Here is a 20,727-nt window from a genome sequence, read left to right on the forward strand (position 1 = left end):
AGTGTGTGTGTGTGTGTGTCTGCGTGTGTGTGTGTGTGTCAGTGTGTGTGTGTGTGTGTGTCAGTGTGAGTGTGTGAGCGTGTCAGTGTATGTGTGAGCGTGTCAGTGTGTGTGTGAGCGTGCGAGTGTGTGTGAAAGGGAAACGTTGTGTGATTGCTGTCATACCTGACGGTCAGGTCTCATTCTTGAGAACACTTCCTCTAACAGAAGGTGTCTGTGTGTCGGTGTGTTCTCATCATGGCTCTGTGGAAGAGAAAACTTCACATCTCCACCTGGCGCAAACATAAAGCCGCTCCTGAGTAAGACAGTCACGTTTGTCTGATATTACTGATGTTACTGTGATCAGGTCATTTTACACACACCCTGTGTGTGTGTGTGTGTGTGTGTGTGTGTGTGTGTGTGTGTGTGTGTGTGTGCGTGTGTTGTGTGTGTGTGTGTGTCCTGTCACTGGTTGAGTTGTGTTTAGGCTGGTTTGGGTCAGGTTATCTACACTGGATGTTATCGACACATAATTTGCCTCTGTGTTAATGATTCATTGAAAGGTCATGTAAGGTTTATTGTACTGACACATTACTTTCATCACATCATCATTTAAACATTTGAATCGTATGACATGTTTTCACATGACTGTAAAGGTACTGTACCGAGTCCCATGATGCTTTGTTTGCTGCACGCTAATGAATGTTCACTCTCTGTTACAGGGCGGAGAAAACAGAAGTCCTCAATGAAGATCTCCTGCAGGTGAGTCACGTGTGTGTGTGTGAAATATTCACGTGTGTGTTTGTGCACATGGATGTTTTATATCTGTGTGTGTGTGTGTGTGTGGTCTCTGTACAGGTGGAGAAGCGTCTGGAACTTGTTAAGCAGGTTTCTCACAGCACACACAAGAAGTTGACCGCATGTCTGCAGGGTCAGCAGGGTGTAGAAGTGGACAAGAGGTCCGTCAGGTCACCTTCAGTAAGTCACCCATCGTCTGTTTCACGCTTCTTTAGTTGTTCTGCATTGCTGGAATGAAGCTTCTTCATTAGATCGGTACATTTCTCTTTTACATTTATGCATTTGGGAGACGCTTTCGTCCAAAGTGACTTACATTTCAAGTTCAAAGTTTATTTGTCACATACAAACCCATACATAGTACGACATGCAGTGAAATGCTTTTTCGACTGTCCGAATAAAGTAGACACATTGATTACACGTGTCCCCGGGAATTAGCGTTGCTAAAGCAATTCATAATGTTTGTGTAGCATTGCATACTGTGCTCAGATTTGTATACTTAAACTGGCTTTCCGAATTCTTTAAAATGTTTTGCGAGCAGAAGAAGCTTCCTCTGACATCATTGGCTCAGTGTTTGGTGGATGGTGCGCTGGTGTTGGGTGATGATTCTCTACTGGGGTAAGACTGGTTTTAAAACACGCACAATAAATCATACCAGTATGTAGTGTTTACATTCGCATTAGTTACATGCAGTGTCAGCACCCTTGCAATTAGTTATGCAGTCTCTTAAATGTTAAAATCATTTATGATCTCATGATAGTGTTGCAAATTGAAAACTTACTGTAAATGTGTGTGTGTGTGCGTGTGTGTGCATGTGTTCATGTGTGCGTGTGTTCATGTGTGCGTGTTCGTGTGTGTTCGTGTGTGTGTGTGTGTTCGCGTGTGTGTGTGTGTATGTGTGTGTGTTCGTATGGGAAGTGTAAACCCTACGGTATGGGGACAAAATGTCCCCACAAGGACAAGGATTTTGGATATTGCCATCTTTGTGGGGACATTTTGTCCCCATACCGTAGGGTTTACACTTCCCATACGAACACACACACATACACACACACACGAACACATGCGAACACACACACACACACACACGAACACCCTACGGTATGGGGACAAAATGTACAGTATAAAAACCATTGTGTCTATGGAATGTCCCCATAAAACATGGAAACCCAATATGTGTGTTCGTGTGTGTGTGTGCAGGAAGATGCTGAAGATCTGTGGAGAGACGCAGGACAGACTCGCTCAAGAACTTCTGCTCTTTGAGCTTCAAACAGAGCATGATGTCATTGAACCGCTCTACACACTCGCTGAGGTGTGTGTGTGTGTTAATGCTGTCATGCTGTCCATGTCAAACCTGCAGATTAAATAAGACACAATTCATTGATTTTGTGATATAAACTGATGTGTAACAAGCATGTACATGTGTAAATCTAATGTAAATAACGGAGTAAATCACCTGCTCACCTGCTCCTCATGCATCCTTTTTATTAAAAGTATGTGTTCTGAATAAGTTCATGATGTTTCAGAAAAGCAAGGCACTTTATATAAACGTTATATGCCTCTGTTTATTCTTCATATGGTTCTTCAAAGATTGAAATTCCCAACATTCAAAAGCAAAGAAAACATTTAGCAAAACTGGTACTGGACATGGATTCTGCTCGCACACGGTGAGACATGCACGCACGCACACACACACGCACGCACGCACGCACGCACACACACACACACACACACACACACACACACGCACAGGCTTTGGTTGACTATCCCCGTTGGGACAGTCCATAGGCGTAATGTTTTTATACTGTACAAACTGTATATTCTATCCCCTATCCCTAACCCTATCCCTAAACCTAAAGATCATAGAACACTTTTGGCATTTTTAGATTTGTAAAAAATATTGTTCTGTACAATTTATTAGCTGTTTTGCCCCTGGGGACCTAAATTTTGGTCCCCACGGTGACACGAGTCCCCATGTGTTGGTGTGTATTCAGGTTTAGGTCCCCACCGGGATATACAAACATGAACGCACACACACACACACACGCACGCACGCACACACATAACACGCACGCACGCACGCACACACACACATAACACACAAGCACGCACACACACACACACACACACACACACACACACACACACACACATAACACACAAGCATGCACACACACACACATAACACACGCGCACACACACACACACACATATCACACACACGCGTACACACACAGAGGTGTGTTTATCTTGATATTATAATGATTAGACAGCAATAGATCATCATGCAGTAAATATAAATGCTGATGGATATCACTCTCCAGATGTGACTCCTCCATTGATGATGTCATTCTCTCCTCTGAACTGTAGGTGGCACCAGTCATCTAAATCTTCTACTTTGCCCAATAAAGAAACATCAACCGGGGCCAAAGGCGATGCTCTCAGAGAGGAGATGGAGGAGGCGGGCAATCGTGTGGAGATCTGTCGGGTGGGTGGGGCTTATTTCTCTTTTATTGATCACCCTATTAGTGTTCAGATTTACTCTCTCTCTCTGTCTGCAAAACAGTTCTGCTTATGTAGTATCGGTTCTCAAACTTGAACAGAACACATATTGTCAAATGTTAGTGTATATGTCAACATCACCTCTGTGTTTCACAGTGTAAGTACGAATCAGTTTTAATGTAAGTGTTTATTTTCCAGGATCAGCTCTCAGCAGACATGTACAGTTTCATGGCCAAAGAAATTGATTACGCTAACTACTTCCAAACGGTGAGGTTACTGAAACAAACCGCTCCGATTCACAGATCTCTGCTCATAAACTTACAGCCAGACAATAATCTCTCTCTCTCTCTGTCTGTGTAGTTGATAGAAGTTCAGGCTGAGTACCACAGGAAATCTTTAGAGTTGCTCCAGAATGTTATACCACAGATTAAAGCTCACCAGGGTGAGAATGAAGACTGGACTCGCACACACAAGTCAAATGCAAACAATATACAACAATATCAAAAAGTTGAGGAAATATTCTGTATGACTGTGAAAAAGAGATGCCACCAGATCAACAGATGTTCCTGGATGTGTGTGTTTCAGAGTCATGGGTGGAGAAGCCGTGTTACGGGAAACCTCTGGAGGAACATCTGTCTCTGAGCGGGAGAGAAATCGCATTTCCCATTGAAGCGTGTGTGACCATGCTGCTGGACTGCGGCCTACAGGAGGAGGTGAACACGTCGCATCCTTTCAATAAAACGTGTTTGTGTGTGTGTGTGTGTGTGTGTGTGTGTGTGTGTGTGCGTATTTGTCTATCTAAGTGTGTGTTGTTCAGGGTCTGTTCCGAGTGGCTCCATCTGCATCTAAACTGAAGAAGCTGAAGGCGTCGTTGGATTGTGGCATTCTGGATTTTCAGGAATGTTCTGCGGATCCTCACGCCATCGCCGGTAAACCGACGTTCCTCTGATGGTTTACATCATCACTCAGTTTCAGCTGATCTCAGATCTGTGTTTGCGCTCTATAGGTGCTCTGAAGTCATACCTGCGCGAGCTGCCTGAACCTCTGCTGACCTTTGACCTGTATGACGAGTGGATACAAGCCACGAAGTGAGCGAGTGTGTTTGTTTCCAACAGTTTGTGTGGACACTTGTGTTCGTGTGCTTATTCAGGAGTGTGTGTGTGTGTGTGTGTGTGTGTGTTTGATATCAGTATCGCAGATCAGGACAAACGTCTGCAGGCGTTATTAAACACATGCGAGAAACTGCCCAAAGCCAACAGTGACAACTTTAAGTGAGTCTCACACATTTCTGTACAGTATATTACTGTGAAAACCTTCAGAAACTGAAGACAGTGTTTGATGTCCGTCAGGTATTTGATCAAATTTCTTGCCAAGCTGAACGAGTATCAGGATGATAATAAGATGACGCCGGGGAACATGGCGATAGTGCTGGGGCCCAATCTGCTGTGGGCGAACACTGAGGGGTGAGCGAGCACGCTTACATCCACACACACCTCTTCTCTTTCTCATGTCGCTCACGCTTGTGTTTCTCGCAGGAATATTACAGAGATCATGACCACGGTCTCACTGCAGATCGTCGGCATCATCGAGCCGATCATTCAGCACGCCGACTGGTTCTTCCCTGGAGGTGAGAAGCACACAATGACCGATGAGATGCCCTCAAATCACTCTGTTTTAGTGAAGCTGAAATTGTTTTCAAGCATTTACAATCTGAGCGTTTCATATTTCATCGCAGAGGTTGAATTTAACGTGACGGGTAACTACGGCAGCCCCGTCCACACCAATCACAACGCTAACTACAGCTCCATGCCTTCCCCTGACATGGACCAATCGGAACGCAAGACGCAGGATCAGAGCAGACGACCCCTCAGCGTTGCCACGGATAACATGATGCTGGAGTTCTACAAGAAAGATGGGTACGAGAAAACAGAAGCACGTACACAAGTCCAGTGGTGTCGTATTCACAAACAAATGACTCTTTTGAGTGAATCAGACAAAATGACTCTTGAATCATTGCTTTGTTAAGTTCAAATTGGGTTTGGTGTAGTTATGGTTCGTGAATGTTGATTCCTCGCGACTCGTGTGTCTCTCTTCTGCTTTTTAACGTTTATGCTTTTATTTCACAATCGCAGCATCAGGAAGATTCAAAGGTACGGAAATCCTCTCTGTCTCAATCTCACCTTTTCTGTTTTCCTTCCAAGACGCTGTGATGTCACAATACTTTTGAAGAGTATAAACATCACCAAAACTGGACCTGAAGTTGTGAATTGCGTTGAACGTTTGAAGCATCTGATTGGTTGTTGTGTGCCGTATGTGAAATCTGACATTTGTCTGCCCCGGTGCAGTATGGGAGTGCGAGTCATGGATACGTCCTGGGTGTCTCGGAGAGGTTCCTCATCGTCACGTAAGAGTTCGTCGACTCCGCCCAGCGTCCAGCCGCCCGCGCCGCCCTTCGATTCGCTGAACCCTGAGCAGCCGGTCGATCTCTCCACCTCCCCCTCCCAGACTCCGCCCCCCATCAGCGGCGACAGAACGAGGTAAAGAGAGAGAACCAATAGAAATCAGTTTCGTTCACCTCAACATTCGCCTCGTCTGCTGCGGTGCGTTTCTTCCTCTGTGTCTCAATCTTCATCATCTTTTCAGCTCTGATGACGCGTCGTCCAATTGGTCGGATTCCTGTTACGCCTGCCCCTCCCCCGAGGAGGAAAGGCCTCCCCCTCCGTACCCGTTTTCTTTCTCCTATTCGTTTTCTCACCCCTCGCCCCACCCTCGAGCGCAGTCCTGCGCGCGTCCCGTCGCTCCTGTGCCCGAATCCGTCACGCCCGCGCCGTCTCCTCCCCCCCTGTCCGCCCGCTGGTCCGTTCACACCCTCCCTCCAGTCCTTCCGGCCTCCGGCTCTCTGGACATCAACTCTAATCCTAAACCCAGTTTCCTGCACCTGTCCAGACAGGGCTCGGTCCCCGCAGACCCCTCGCATGCGCCGCACGCCGACTCTACCCCCCCGCCCGTTTACATCAAACCCCCGCTTGTTCTGCCCCGTCATGACTCCCCCCACCCTAACTTTACCCCTCACGCTGCTTCTCCACCATGGGCCGCCTGCGTCAGTGTCCGAGAGAGAGGACTCAGAGTGCCTAGGTAATTACCCACAATCCCCTACAAACTACCTGAATTTAGGGTATTTCGTGGGTTTTGAAGCAAATTTCGAATACTATGTGTGGAGAACATTCACTCAACATCATAATCTCGTGTTTGACGGGAGGTGGCTTTTAGATGGTTTCGCATCTGAACTCTTCATATACTCATTTAGCAGATGCTTCTATCCAAAGCCACTTAAAGTAGAGGAAGACAAAAACAAGTGATTCATCTTAAGAAGCCAATAATCACGTGTTTCAGACACAACGTTCAGCTAGTATAAACCAAAAGTCAAAAGATTTATTTGGAGTAGTTCTAAACACATATTACAGTAACGACTCAGAATGAATAGACTAACATTTGGAGTTTTGTCTTTATTGCACTTTCCTTAATGTTCTAAATGTGCCGGCAGAAATATGTGACCCTGTATTGTTTTGTTACCTGTAACCTCCAAAAAAGCAATAAAAAAACTTGAATAAAAAAGTAGTAAGTGCTTTTGGAATAGGTGAGTTAAAAACATTTTGTTCAGATCGATAAAGACACATTGCTTTGGGTCAAAGCAAAAAAGTTATTTTTTCCCTGTTGAACATTTAAAAGGCAAAAGTGTAAATGTTTCTGACTCTACATTTTTGGTCAAAACCCACTAGAAAAGAAAGATACTATAGTATTCTGCAGTTTCACCTATAGTCAATAGAAGAAATGTAGTACATATTGCAGTATAATATAGTTTTACCTATAGGGATTTGACTACAGTTTATTACTATAGTCTTTTTTCATGTGGGGATGGAGACATTTTCTTAAACAGTATACAAGAAGACACTTCTAATGTCGTCGGGTACAGTTTAGAGTGAAAGTCAAGTGAATCAAAGATTAAACAAATACTTCAACAAAATTGTTGCAAATATACGTTAATTTCAAGTTCCCTTTACTGCTTTAAAAGGGAGTAAAATCCCCACTGTTCAGTCAAGGACACATGCACGCAACACACACACACATGTTGGGTTTCCATGTTTTATGGGGACATTCATAGACACAATGGTTTTTATACTGTACAAACTGTATCTCATATTCCCTCCCCCTAACCCTAACAATCACACACAACTGTCTGCTCTTTTACATTTTCACAAAAGTTCATTCTGTATGATTTATAAGCTTGTTTCCTCATGGGGACCAAAACATGTCCCCACAAGGACAAGGGTTTTGGATATTGCCATCTTTGTGGGGACATTTTGTCCCCGTACCGTAGGGTTTACCCTTCCCACACACACACACACACACACACACACACACACACACACACACTCTTTCAGTAAAGACAACTGCAAAAAAACTCAACAACAATAAAAGCTTCACAAAATTTTGCTTCACTTGTGTGTTAGTTTGTGTGTATTCAGTGCAGTTATTGTGTGTTTGTGTTTATTCTGTTGTCAGTTCTCCAAAGACTAGAGAACCTTCACCTGTGATTGGTCAGAGAGGAATTTCACCTACGACTCCATCATCTGGACAGATGCAGTTATCAGATCAGAGTCCACACGCACTGCGTAAAGGTTTGAATGAGTTTGAATGATCAGATGCACATCGCTGTTTTAGGAGTTTGACTTCATGTCTGTTAGTCATGTGTGAGCTGGTGGACTGACACAAACACTTATACAAATAATACAGAATGCAGTCCAAAACTATTTATGACGCACAAAATCTAATCATGTAGGTGAACCAAAGCCTTTGGCTTTACAGTCTGTTTCGAAATAAAATGAAATTCATGAAAATCTTCAAACACAGAAAAGGAAAATTACTCATGAGATGATATGTTCTGATACTGATCTCTCTCTTTCATCCTTCAGTTTCCAAAAAATTAGCCCCCATCCCTCCGAAGGGGCCATATTCTCCATCTGGCTGCGTGTCGGACATTTCTCCGGGTCCCTCGCCCGTCAGCCTGTCCCCGACGCCTCCCAGCACTCCCTCTTCATACGGCTTCAGTTACCCGCAGGGCGGCTCCGCCGTCACCTCACCCGGACACGCCCACAGCCAGACGCCCAGCAGCCCCTCTCTCTCCTCGCCCCCTCCCCTCGCAGGCACCCTTCCCAAATCCCGACCCACCCCTAAACCACCCCGTCAGAGACCCAACCTGCCTCCTCCACGGCCTCCGTCGGGTACATCGGGTCTGAGTCCACAGCCGCCGGATCACGCCGCGGGTCTGCTGGACGGATTAGCGCCCGAGAGCATGTCTACAGGTAAAGTCATCAGACACGCTGACGCGCCGCGGCTCCGTTCTAAAACCACGTGAATGTTGAGCGAGATATATTTCATTTTGTGTATCAAGTTAGATCAGTCAGTATTTGTGATTTATGACCCGTTACCGTGAGACGCTCTGAAGCTGATTGGATGTTGACTTCTGTCTGCCTGTGCACTCTGGATGTTGTTGTTTTGCAGCGGTTTGAGAGCGGGGGGGGGTCGGTGGGCTTTTGATTCAGACGGGTAAGAAGCAGCGTGTGTATTTGATCTCACCCGACGTCACGCCTCCGCCCGGCTGTGTCTGCTGTACATGCGTGACATCATTCCTGCTGTTTTTTCCCGTGTGCTTCTGGCTGTGTTCACCGCGTTACTAACACTGTCTGCATGGCTCTGACGTGTCAAACCCCACCCCAGCACCTCCATGACGCCCTGAACCCCAAATGCTCATCATCTGAGAAACACACTACCGTTAAAGAGAGCGTTCACCCAGACATAAACATTCTCTAGATCTTCTTTTGTGTTCTGCAGACGAATCGAAACCACACGAGGGGGAATAAATGAAAGAATGTTCATTTTTGGGCGAATCATCACTTTCATGTTATTTTAAGAAAAGTGCTTCCCATGCAGCTGCTGAGAAGATGCTCCCGAACATTTGGTGAAAATCTCACCGTCACGTGTTTGTGTTGTAATGTACGCTACGCTGGTATCACTCATGTTGTCTCTGTGTGTCTGCACCTCTAGACTCACTGTGCGATCTGGATGTTCCCGTGATAAACGTCGAGCTGGGTGAAATTCTGGATGAATGCTCGTGGAACTCTGAGCTTCTGTTGGACCCCAGCGGTCGAGTGGAATCAGAAGAGGAGTCAGAAAGCACGGCCCTATGACGTGTCTCTACCCACAATCCTTTGCTCCTGCTCTTCATTGTGCTGAGAACATTCCTGACTGGAAATCCCATGACAACACTAAACTACGTCAACACGTCATTCTACATTACTGCGCTGTTGTGGTCCTGTCGTCTTGGTTTGGTTTTGTTTCGTTGCCTTATCTGAGTTTTGCACTTTGGCCTTGAAGTCCGTATAGCATCTCGACGTGTTCTGATGTTTGTGAACCACAGGTCTGCGCTTTTTATTGTTGCTCTGTACACACATGCATGATGGACGTCTTTGTTGACATTCATTTTTTACAGCGTCGTGTCACAAGCATTGTGTTTTTAAGGGGATTTTAGTAGGTTTATTATGAAACGTCTCATGGTACTGACCAGTGGAAGGTGTTGTACTGCGGTACCATTGCCCTCACGAAAATTAACCATGGTTTTTTTTTGTGGTACAAGTGTAGTAACCATGTTTTTTTTTTGTGGTACAAGTGTAGTAACCATGGTTTTTTGGTGCATTGATTACTTAGGGCAAAACCATGGTTTTACTACAGTAACCATGTTTTTTAGGTTTTAACTGTAGTAAAACCATGGTCAGTGTTCGTGAGGGTGAAAATACTATAGTAAGATTACTGCAGTGACACTGAATGAATGCTGGAACATGTGTAGTTACATCAAGCCTTGATAGATTAAAGAGAACAGAAAATATAACAAAACACAAAGAACGTGAAGGTTTGTATGTGGACGGAGAGCAGAAAACTGTGAGTTTGAATGTGTTTTATAATTTCACACGGATGTCGTGTGGGGGTCTGGGGTTCTTTTTGATCTTCTGTGTCATTCAGGATTTCATCGTTTAAAAGAGATTACGCTCATGAACAGCAATTTCTGTCGGAAGTAATAATTCCTCGATTCACTTGACCATAAAACACATGCTATACACATGTCCAGGAATGTTTTATTTGTGTGTTTTCCGGACCCGGCCATCACAATTTTCACATTTTCATGCATGAATTTTTCATTTACAAAGGAGTAAAATCTTTGCAATGGGTTGAATTACTGTAGCGTAGTGTGCATCATGCTGCAGAGGGGTTTAAGTTTCATGATTTTGTTTTTTATGTTTTTCACGGGCCGTCACTGACGTTACGTGTCATAAAGTGCTGTAAGTATTAGCAACTCCAGACGTCACGCATCCGGTCAGACGTGTATATAGTCTATAGAGAAACAAGATCAAATATTTGTGAAGGCAGACATTTATGAATTCTTCTCTCTCTCTCTATAAATATACAGACATGTTATTTTTGCTTCAGACGCAATACTGGTACATGTACATAAACGAATATAAATATGCTGCGGTTCTCATGAAAGGATGTTTGAAGAGTCGTTCAGAGAACAGAATTGCGACAGAGATTAAACAACGAAGAAGTCACAAGTTTACCTCGTATGGTCTGATTGTTGTGTTAACTTATTCAGACCGAACATTATTTCTGTGAGTCTGTTATTTATTCTTTAAAGTCAACATGAAACTCACAGCGGTCATTTAACAATATAGTCATGACATTCGGTGAGTAAACCTCTTATTTCACGTTGACTTTAAAAAAGTGCGCATGTGCGTGTGTGTTTGAATAATTGTCATTTGTGGTTTGTCTGATATAAAACATGACTTCAGGTGTTCAGTAAGATGTTGGTTTAATAGATCAGGGTAACTTAACTGTGTGGAAATGATGCCGAACCAAAATGTTAAAACTCCATCTTTTGCTTTACATTTATGATCAGAGCAGATCTGTCAGGGCGATGAACTGTCGTGTATCTGCGAAGCCGAATGTTCTTGTGTTTTGCACACGCATGTGAAAGAGAGAAATCCGCGTTTCAGCAGGTATGAAAACTGATTTACAGCAACATCAGGCGAAATCTGCAGACTTTGTTTTCTGTGCTGTTTCTGAGTGAAAATCTGAGATGTCCGAAATGTTCTCGCACAGGCCGAGGAGCAGATACTGTAGATTCTGTGTGTGTGTGTTGGGTGTAAATCTGGATTATTGTCACGTGGATCTGATGAATCTCATCTCTGTAAACCTGCTGCATGCTTTGCTTTCATTCCTTATAATGTATCTCGATTTCAATCCCTTTATCAATGCTGTCGTAGTTTGTCGAACGAAAAGGATAAATAGACACTATAGCAACAAAAATATCAGCTGCTTATGAAAATAACGCTTACGTTTCCTGTAGTGAGACACAACAACACTACAGCCGATGGCATGCCACACCCACAGATTGTCCGTTCACACTGACAGTGATTTGATCTGGACATAAGAGTCCGTGTCAGTGTAAACGGCTCTCGAGAATTCACTTCACATTAAAGTCAACGCTGTCGTTTTACAGCCGCCACACGAAGCTCTGGAGCGTTTCAGTAAGACGTATTAATCTCACCGTCTCGTGCATATATGAAATATTTAACGAGACACAACTGGAAACCCACCGTGTGTATATTAGTGTGGTGGGGTGTAAAGTCATGCATGCACTTCTGAAGGGGTTGCAGTTTCGCTTGGGAGTCTTTGACTCGTGTCGTTGTTTTTACGGGGAGGTTCTGTGTGTAAAATGTGTTTTAAATGGAAAACTGGAATAGTTTGAGATGTGATGCTCAAAGACTCATGAAGTATAAAGAACAACATCGGAATGTGATCTGAATTAAAAAAGCATTTTCATTTACTTCTGTTTGTACATGTAATTTATTTCTTTTAGGATTTTTTTTACATTTTTACTCTGCAATGTGAAACAAGATTTGATTTCATCCGTCATTCTGTGTCTGGTCATTCAGAGAATGTGAAGAATGTTCCGCTGCAGGCCACACAGATTCTGTCAAAATAAAAGTCGAAAAGATCAGAATTTACTTCGTTATTTAAATCATTACTACTGCAAACAAACACCCTCAAATGAACTGAATTACAGTATATGATGTCACTCATTCCACTAAATGAAAAGCCAGTGATGATGTTGTCAAACACGAAGCTGTTCAGTTAGACATAAAACTGATGGAATAAAGCAGAAAACACACATTTCTCTTTTATAGCTCAGAGTTCTTAGTTATATTTTGCCCATCAACCCCGTAGATTATGAGAAATGTTGGAGTGAGATCTCAAACTCTGCAGAGATCTCTGGGGTGTTTATTCTCAGTAGGAACATGTGAGAAAAGAAGTATTCTCTTTGCTGTGTTATAGAAACAAATGAGACAATAAAGAGATGTCATGTGGGTTTCATTCAGGTTAGATGAGTGAATATGAGAGTTTGTCCAGGAATGAAATGTTCATGCAGTGAACTCGACACGCTTGCATGCGCAACCATCTCAGTTTCATGCAGTTTCATACCTGCCGCCCTAAAGCCAAACTCTACACTGTGGTTGGCTGAAAACTCCCGAAAACATGGCCTTTAAAAACCATGTACAAAACAACACACTTAATAAACTGTTATGTAAGCAAACATGTCAAACCTGCTTCAACCATAGCGCAACAATTTCAACAAGACAATGGTATAAATTATATAATATATAGCATATAATATAAATATATGATTTCCTTATAGTACAGCTTTTATATCATCAAAATCAAATTCGTTTAGTATTCGTAATTTAATGTTTATGCTGTGAATTATATTAACAATGTCCCCATGTCCCTCATCTGAAGGTTAATGTAAAATGATGATGATTAAGATGTCTCACCAGAGTCCAGCAGCTGATGTAGAGGTGAATGATATGTGTCCAGATACTGCACTGGACTCAACAGCGCCTCCATCTGTACAAGACGACACACTGCAGTCTGTGGAGGAATCAGCTGTGACTTCTGCAGCACCTCCTCCGGAATCTCTTTACATTCCTGATCAAACACACGTCGTACATGCATAATATTATAACAAATAAACGAGTCAAATTTAACTGATCGAATTAAATCAACCAATTGCTCAGCAAAAGTATTCGCTGATAAATCGTTCATCAGTTTTTTTCGAAACCTCATGGTTTGGGCAAGTGATTCACTGATTCCATAAGTCCAACTCGACTGAATCACTTTTCTTTTCTCAACCTAAACTGATTTGAGACCAGTTAAAGTTTTCGATTTCTTTAGTTGAGACGTCATTGATTGGTCACTTTAACCAGCTGATGTCAAGGCGAAGCATCGTTTGCTGGAATCATGTGACTCGGTTCGATTCAGATTTTACTGAACAGGCATCGTGTCGTAATCCGATTATAAATGTCTCGTCAAGCCTTCGAAGCTTCGTGCACATATTTGACGGGGCTCGTGGAACATCAGCCGTTAAGAAAAGCACACATTTAAATTAAGAAAATACTTTAACACAAAATGAAAGCATCATAATATGAATTCCTAAATAATGTATTAACCCAAAGAGGATCCGAACGCAGCTCGACCATGCGTCAAGTCGCGCGCAAATTCATCATGGCATGGCGCGCCCACTTTAACATAATATTACCTTTCGATCATTTTATCATACACATTTATGCAAAAGAATAAAACTTAGCGGTTCATGAGAGGCGGTCAGTCATTGTTATTGACAGACACGCTCAGTGTGGCCGTTGCGTGGAAAAGTTGCCTCAGAAATAAACGAGGGCACATTACACGGATCAGCATGAGGGTACGTAAAAACACACAAAAAAAGTTAAATGAGCTAACTGTTAAAACAACTATACATCTTTTACTATTAATGCATGCGTTGATATGCTGAGGGGTTTACACCACAAACATGCGCCCTTCACGTGCTCTCGGAAATTTGATCATTCCCACTTCAACCCGGAAATGATTTATGGAACGGTGCTCTTTTAATGTTAGCAGAAACGTGTAATGTTTTGATGCTACTAAATCATCAGTAACATTCATGTTTTAATGTTACTACATAGAGAGGTTACTTCCAGGTTGAAGTGGAAATCATGGAAGGCAACGTCACATAAACACAGCATTAGATGCTGAAATGGGGGTCAACCGCGCCGCCATATTGGACCGGGAATTTCGAGAATGTATAATTGTTTTAAGGATTTATGAAAACTCATGCTTGAAAAGGAGTTGTTGTAAACACTGACTCAATAACAATTAATGACATTTACATGAAGTCATTTAGCAGACGCTTTTATCCAAAGCGACTTACAAATGAGGCGTAACAAATGGAAGAAATCCGTGCAACAAAAGGGCAGCAGGGCACAAGCGCTATAGAACTGATGATACAGTAAATGAACGATGTGCGTGCGTGTGATGTTTATATGAATCTGTACCTTGATGTTCTCTCCTGCAGTGTGGAGGTGTGAGGCGAGTCGGAGGAGCTGATGAAGTGTTTGGATGACGAGTGTCTCACAGCTCTGCTCGTCTGAGTTCACCGTGAGTCTGCCGTCCTTCAACAGCGTGAAGCTCCACTGCTGGAAGAGTCTGCTCGAGATGTCATGAGAAACCAGCAGGACTCTGGGCGTCAGCATCACGGCACTGTGAGTCACAGAACAACTTTAAACGTCTGGAGGAGCGGTGGCGCTACAGGAACACGTACACAAAACTTTGGATATCACAGTTTTCAATCAGGTGTGCATACATGAAAGTAAATGGGTTCGTCTTGACTCGAGCATGTAAAGGCTGGACTGCTGTTAAAGATGTTCAGAGTCGATCTCACCTGTCTGGGGTTTTCTGCATGTGTGTCAGGTCTTGAATAACAGACAGTAGAACCTCCGTAGAACACTGGGATAGGATTGATTCATTCAGGTTTTGTTTTACCTCTATTTTTAATATTGAATAAACACACACACACACACACACACACACACACACACACACACACACACACACACACACACACACCTCGATGACGTGCAGAGCGTGTTGAGGGTAAAGCAACAGAAGACCTGTGACATCTTCACCTGCTCGACTCCTCTTCTGACTGTAAATGAACTTCTCATAGTGATCTGACACGAAACACAAGAGTCAATCACTTAATATCACTGTGTGTCCTTAATCATCACAAACATCATGTTTAAAAGAATCAGAGAGAGCGGCGAGCTTGTGTAAACAGATGCCACTAAGCTCTTAAAACTGTTGTAAACGTGTCCTACCCCCCACAGTCTGTCTGTCAGCGAGTCCAGGCGGGAGACCACTGACCACAACAAGCCTGTGTAACAAAAACTTCTGCCAGAGACAGAGAGAGAAACAGAAGAGAAACTCTCTCTTTGTTCAGGCATGTTGACTGTGTACAGAGAGACAGATGAAATACTTAAACTTTTAAATCTAAATTGACCCCCCAAAAAGTTTTCGGTCACACGAAACTGAAATGTCATCTGCAAAAACAGGAGCATGTCATCGTCAAAAGTAAAAGTTTCCAAACAAAATTTCTGACAAAAATAAGTATGTTGAACGTGATAAAACAATATGATGTCAAATCTGATAATAGAGAAATTCGAGCAGATGTAACCTTAAACATTGCAGCGTTAGGAAAAAGTTAGCAAACCTTTAACCAGAACCATTTTCCTTGAATTATTTAAAACAACAGATGATTCAGATGATGATGGTTCAGATAAAATCACTGATATTCATTCTCCCCCGAGCACTGACCATCTCATCATTGGGCCATCGCTGTTTTCTGTGCGCGAGCCGCTGGTGATATAAACTGGTACCAGTGTCCTCTTCAGACGCTTCTCTACTGGAGCTCAGGACGTCTTTCTCCATCTCCTGTCTGTGACTTGTAACCCTCTCTTCTTGTTTACAGGGTCTATGTCATAGAGACGTCTGTACTTTCTGCCCCATGCCAATTAAATTCAGTCCATTGTGTTGTGTTCAGGGACTCAAAGCCAGACGCTCTGACAGCACGTATGACCCTCTCACCGCCTGCCACCCCAACACAGGTATCCTGTTTACTCACCATGACAACAGCTGGCACACCCTCACCTGCCCAAACTGAATGACTTGATCCAAATATGAAAGCTTGTTTGTGATTGGCTGAAACTCGTGGGCACGTCTGGGTTTGTTTATAAAATGTGACCCTGGAGCACCAAACCAGTCTTAAGGATCACGAGAATATTTGTGGCAAAAGCCAACAAAACATTGTATGGGCCAAAATGATCCATTTTTCTTTTATGCCAAAAATCATTAGGTTATTAAGATCATGTTCCATGAAGATGTTTTGTAGGTTTTCCTACCGTAAATGTATCAAAACTTTATTTTTGTGAGAGGATTCAGCAAAATCACTAGCAAAAATGGACGGAAACACGCCCTTAAAGGGGTCATATGGCGCGAACACATGTTGTTCTGTGTCTTTGGTGTGTTATAAGTCGCTCATGCGTGTATTAGACGTGTAAAGTGGGGGAACAAAAGAGTCATTCTATGTAAAAGCGAATGCTCACCCAGACCTGCCTGAAACACCTCGTGTAGCCACACCCCGACGAATGTACGTCAGTTGGTGGTCTGATTTGACTGAGACCGCCCAAATGACGCAAGTGAGGTGGGCGTACCTGTAAATCTCATTGTATCGTCACCGCCGCAGCCATGTCGCGGAGACGCTGTGTGTTTCGTTGCGAAAAGAAAGACTCTTTGTTTGCTCTGCCAAAAGATGAGACAACTAAAAACGAATGGTTACATTTTATTTACAACATTTTCCAGAAAAGTACAATCCGAATGTTCAAGTTTGTGCAGCGCATTTCACCGAAGATTGCTTCATGAACCTGGGAGAGAGATTAAGATCGGCTGTGCACGAAAGCTATGCTTAGAAAGTGGGGCCGTTCCAACCATTACAACTTCGCTGGCGCTTCAGATTCGCAGCCTGTAAGTATATTTTTCTTGTAAAAGACTTTGTTACGGACTAAAGCGAGTTGAGTTTGTCGTGTGTTTGTGATCTGCAAATGCAGACACGCGTGCAATGTGAAAAAAGACAACATAAGTCCTAATAATCAGTAATAATGTTCCCACTAGAGGCAACAAATGTGGTGTTTATAATGTCTTTTTATATTTAGTATTTATTTTGGGTTTATTGTCTTTGCTGAGTCGCGACGAGACGTGGCGTAACACTGGTTGATCAAGAAGGGCCGAAGCGCTGGCGTTATTAATTATGTTACCATTCCCTGCTGTAATGCCAGCTTGTTTCTGTCTCACACAGACTCTGTATGATGTATATGCTTGTTTGTTTATAGTCTTTATAACCTTGTATATAAAAGGTAAAACAGTTAGCTATAGTTTTTAACTATTTAACATCATATTTTTTTAATAAAACCTTACCAATCCTTTACATCCTGCTCAAGTCGCGCTGGCAAAGTTGATGTATCGGCTTGATCATCTTCGTTTTCCGTATCAGATTCGGGCTCGAATTGATATAAGGAAGTACCGATGACCGAGCTTTGTCAAAAATCTGCGTGTTTCAGAGAGGCGGAGCAAAGAGGAGATACAAACATGCACGGTATGTGGAAAATACAGCATTTTTGAACCCTTAAATGCTGTAGACACATTACATTACATCTAAAACAAACCATAATATTCCTTTTAGCCGTGTCATATCACCCCTTTAACATCACTCGCTGCTGTCGCTCTTTAGGAATGACACGATCAAGTTTTATATCTAAGCTTTCAGGTTCATCTACTCTCCACAATGTCATTACAGCGGTAAACCAATAGAGAGCGTTAAAACAAAACTGCTACCACACATCTGATTAACAACTTCAAAGGACACTTTCTCAATATTTAGATTTTTTGCACCCTCACATTCCAGAGTTTTAAATAGTCGTGTGTAGGCCAATCTATCCTAACAAACTATACATCAATGGAAAGCAGTGTTGGGTGTAACTAGTTACTAAGTAATTAGTTACTGTAATTTAATTACTTTACCCTTGAAAATGTAAAGTAAGGGATTACTCTTATTTTTCTGTAATTTAATTACAGTTACTTTTGATGTAATTAAACTAAATACTGTGTAATATACAGTATGTGTGTGCAATAGTGGAATTGACATCAAAATTCAGAGTCTAACTTTAAAATCTGTGCTTTAATGTATAATTCTCACATTTGTAATACTTTGGTCAGTTAATAAGAGTACTTTATGTAGTTTAATATTATTTATTTGAATGAATTAAAAGAGCCCTTTCATGCCTATCCTTCAATCACTTAACTCATCAAGGATTTAGGATATGGAAAGTAATTAGTAATAAGTAATTAAATACTTTTTGGAGAGAGTAATTTGTACAGTAATCTAATTACACTATTGAATATGTAATTAGTAACTAGTAATTCATTACTTTTTGAGAGTAATTTACCCAACACTGATGGAAAGCTTATTTACTCAGTTTTGAGATGATGTATTAATACACAGGGCTGAGCAGTAACCAAATACATGTAACTTACTTACGTATTTAAAATACAAAGTTTGAGTAGCTGTATTTCATTACAGTTACTTTTAAGTTGTCGGTAATCAAATTACAGTTACATCTGAAACGTATTTTAGATTACCAACCACTACTTAGAATTTTAATGTGATTTATTTCATTTAAACATTCATATAAACTGTAACGGGCAATTAATGTGAACAGCATTGGTGATTCTCTTACTCTGACAATCTGCAAAAAACATCTTAAACTGCAGTTCTGCTCATAGGTTTCATACCCCTGGAGAATATGCAAAATTTGAATCATTTTAACAAAATAAGTGGGATCTTAGTTCATAGAAATTGCATATTGATTTTATTTAGTAGTTCTGAATAAGTGTGATAGTTGTTTCTTGTTTAAGTAACTTTTTGCGACTTATTGTCTCACAGTTCTGACTTTTTCTCACAATCGTGAGTTTATAACTCATCATTCTGACTTCTTTTCTTAGAATTGCGGACTATAATGTCTAATGAGGGAAAACTGTAAAACTGATGTTGTTTAAAATACGACGCAGAGGAAAGTCCAGTCCTCTGTTTGGTCCCTTTGTGTTACGTACCTTATCAGTATTCCAAAGTATTCTAAAGTATTTAGATTAAGTTACAAAATTTGTGTAATCTAACGAAATACATTACAGATTACTTCTTAAAGCATGTATTTAGTAATCTGCAGTGAAATACATTTGAAAAGCCCTATACATCTCAATTTTGAAACATTGACTCATAAAACTGGTTTTGTTGTCCAGAGTCACAAATGAACTCCTTTAACTCACTTTATACACTCATCAGATTATTTAATTTGACAGTGTATGTACACGGCTCTCAAAAAATATATATTTTTTAATATTGTGTCTTTCACCACATGTCAAATTATGTAGAGAGTTTTTCAAACGTTTGTCTTATAACTCATACTGACTCGTCTAGTTAACCAAATGTTTTTAGTTTCGATTCTAAAACTAGTTTGGTGTTTATTGATGTAAATATTTTTCACAAAATAAACAGTGAAATGGTTTATACTTATTTACTGGTTAGATTATCATAATAGTGAGGGTCTACATTATTTCACATACAGATAACTGTAGGCACTTGACAACTAATGGTGAAAATGTGCTTGAAGGCTTAAAATGTTTAATGACGTTTTATAACTAAATGTTTTATAACATTTTGAATTAAAATCTGCTTTTGGAACATAGTTAAAGAAACATCCTCATACTGTATGTGTTGACTATCTGACGTGTGTACTTTAGGTCCTGAATGAGTGTGAAAACAGGTGAAAGGTCGAGAGATATTTGATGTTTCCCAGCAACCTTTCATGAGCAGAAATATGAGAAGAATAACATGACAAACCTTTCTGACACTCCTGTGATTGTCCATGAGTCGAGCGAACAGAGAAACTCTGTCCTCCAGCGATGAGCTGCTGAACCGGGAAGCCATCAAGAGTCTGTGTTTGTGCTGGTTGCTAAGCAACACCAGGGGTGTTAGTGCCTATGGTTAGAGAGTGGGACTCGTGACCAGAAGGTTGCCGGTTGGATCCTCAGGGCCGGCGGGTAACGACTGAGGTGCCCTTGAGCAAGGCACCTGACCCCTACCTGCTCCCCGGGCGCTGCAGTGATAGCTGCCCACTGCTCCGGGGGTACGTGTGGTCACCACTTGTGTGTGTGTGTGTTCACTACTCTCTGGATGGGTTACATGCAGAGGTCACATTTCGGGTATGGGTCACCATATCTGACTAATAGGTCACTTTCACTTATAAAGCATATTACTTTTAATAAATACATGTTTATTTTACCTTTAGTACATAAAACATTTAGCACGGTCTTATTTTAAACATTGTAAATAAAAAT

At 41.8% G+C, this 20,727-nt stretch overlaps 2 protein-coding genes across 7 annotated transcripts in view; one reads left to right on the forward strand and one right to left on the reverse strand.

Moving 5' to 3' along the window:
* The window catches only part of arhgap44b (Rho GTPase activating protein 44b), a 26,694-nt gene extending 14,303 nt beyond the window's left edge, over positions 1 to 12,391 (forward strand). Inside the window, exons 1-22 of one of the 5 annotated variants that reach the window (XM_057358247.1) lie at positions 166 to 299; positions 702 to 741; positions 838 to 957; positions 1,316 to 1,392; positions 1,975 to 2,086; positions 2,365 to 2,441; positions 3,145 to 3,262; positions 3,475 to 3,543; positions 3,637 to 3,718; positions 3,862 to 3,989; positions 4,094 to 4,205; positions 4,283 to 4,364; positions 4,467 to 4,547; positions 4,626 to 4,739; positions 4,812 to 4,903; positions 5,012 to 5,192; positions 5,409 to 5,426; positions 5,622 to 5,813; positions 5,920 to 6,411; positions 7,840 to 7,955; positions 8,250 to 8,639; positions 9,382 to 12,391. In XM_057358247.1, the coding sequence (XP_057214230.1) occupies positions 238 to 299; positions 702 to 741; positions 838 to 957; positions 1,316 to 1,392; positions 1,975 to 2,086; positions 2,365 to 2,441; positions 3,145 to 3,262; positions 3,475 to 3,543; positions 3,637 to 3,718; positions 3,862 to 3,989; positions 4,094 to 4,205; positions 4,283 to 4,364; positions 4,467 to 4,547; positions 4,626 to 4,739; positions 4,812 to 4,903; positions 5,012 to 5,192; positions 5,409 to 5,426; positions 5,622 to 5,813; positions 5,920 to 6,411; positions 7,840 to 7,955; positions 8,250 to 8,639; positions 9,382 to 9,524 (2,898 nt within the window). In that variant the 5' untranslated portion in view covers positions 166 to 237 and the 3' untranslated portion in view covers positions 9,525 to 12,391. Of the gene's footprint in view, positions 1 to 165; positions 300 to 701; positions 742 to 837; positions 958 to 1,312; positions 1,393 to 1,974; positions 2,087 to 2,364; positions 2,442 to 3,144; positions 3,263 to 3,474; positions 3,544 to 3,636; positions 3,719 to 3,861; positions 3,990 to 4,093; positions 4,206 to 4,282; positions 4,365 to 4,466; positions 4,548 to 4,625; positions 4,740 to 4,811; positions 4,904 to 5,011; positions 5,193 to 5,408; positions 5,427 to 5,621; positions 5,814 to 5,919; positions 6,412 to 7,839; positions 7,956 to 8,249; positions 8,640 to 9,381 lie in introns of those variants that run through there. The other 4 variants (XM_057358243.1, XM_057358244.1, XM_057358245.1 and 1 more) reach the window with 4 other exon arrangements.
* On the reverse strand, positions 9,926 to 20,329 carry LOC130568961 (testis-expressed protein 47). Of its 2 annotated transcripts, XM_057358249.1 has the most exons (8): positions 20,231 to 20,329; positions 15,600 to 15,672; positions 15,349 to 15,452; positions 15,164 to 15,228; positions 14,778 to 14,982; positions 13,221 to 13,374; positions 12,871 to 12,929; positions 9,926 to 12,361 (listed from the first exon to the last, which is right to left on the reverse strand). In XM_057358249.1, the coding sequence occupies exons 1-7, from the start codon at positions 20,315 to 20,317 to the stop codon at positions 12,892 to 12,894; spliced, it is 726 nt and encodes a 241-aa protein (XP_057214232.1). In that variant the 5' UTR covers positions 20,318 to 20,329; the 3' UTR covers positions 9,926 to 12,361; positions 12,871 to 12,891. The 2 variants fall into 2 exon arrangements, with proteins under 2 accessions (XP_057214232.1, XP_057214231.1); XM_057358248.1 differs by lacking the exon at positions 12,871 to 12,929.
* Positions 20,330 to 20,727: the final 398 nt, after the last annotated feature.

The sequence above is a fragment of the Triplophysa rosa genome, linkage group LG18 (assembly GCF_024868665.1).
Source record: "Triplophysa rosa linkage group LG18, Trosa_1v2, whole genome shotgun sequence".
NCBI lineage: Eukaryota > Metazoa > Chordata > Actinopteri > Cypriniformes > Nemacheilidae > Triplophysa > Triplophysa rosa.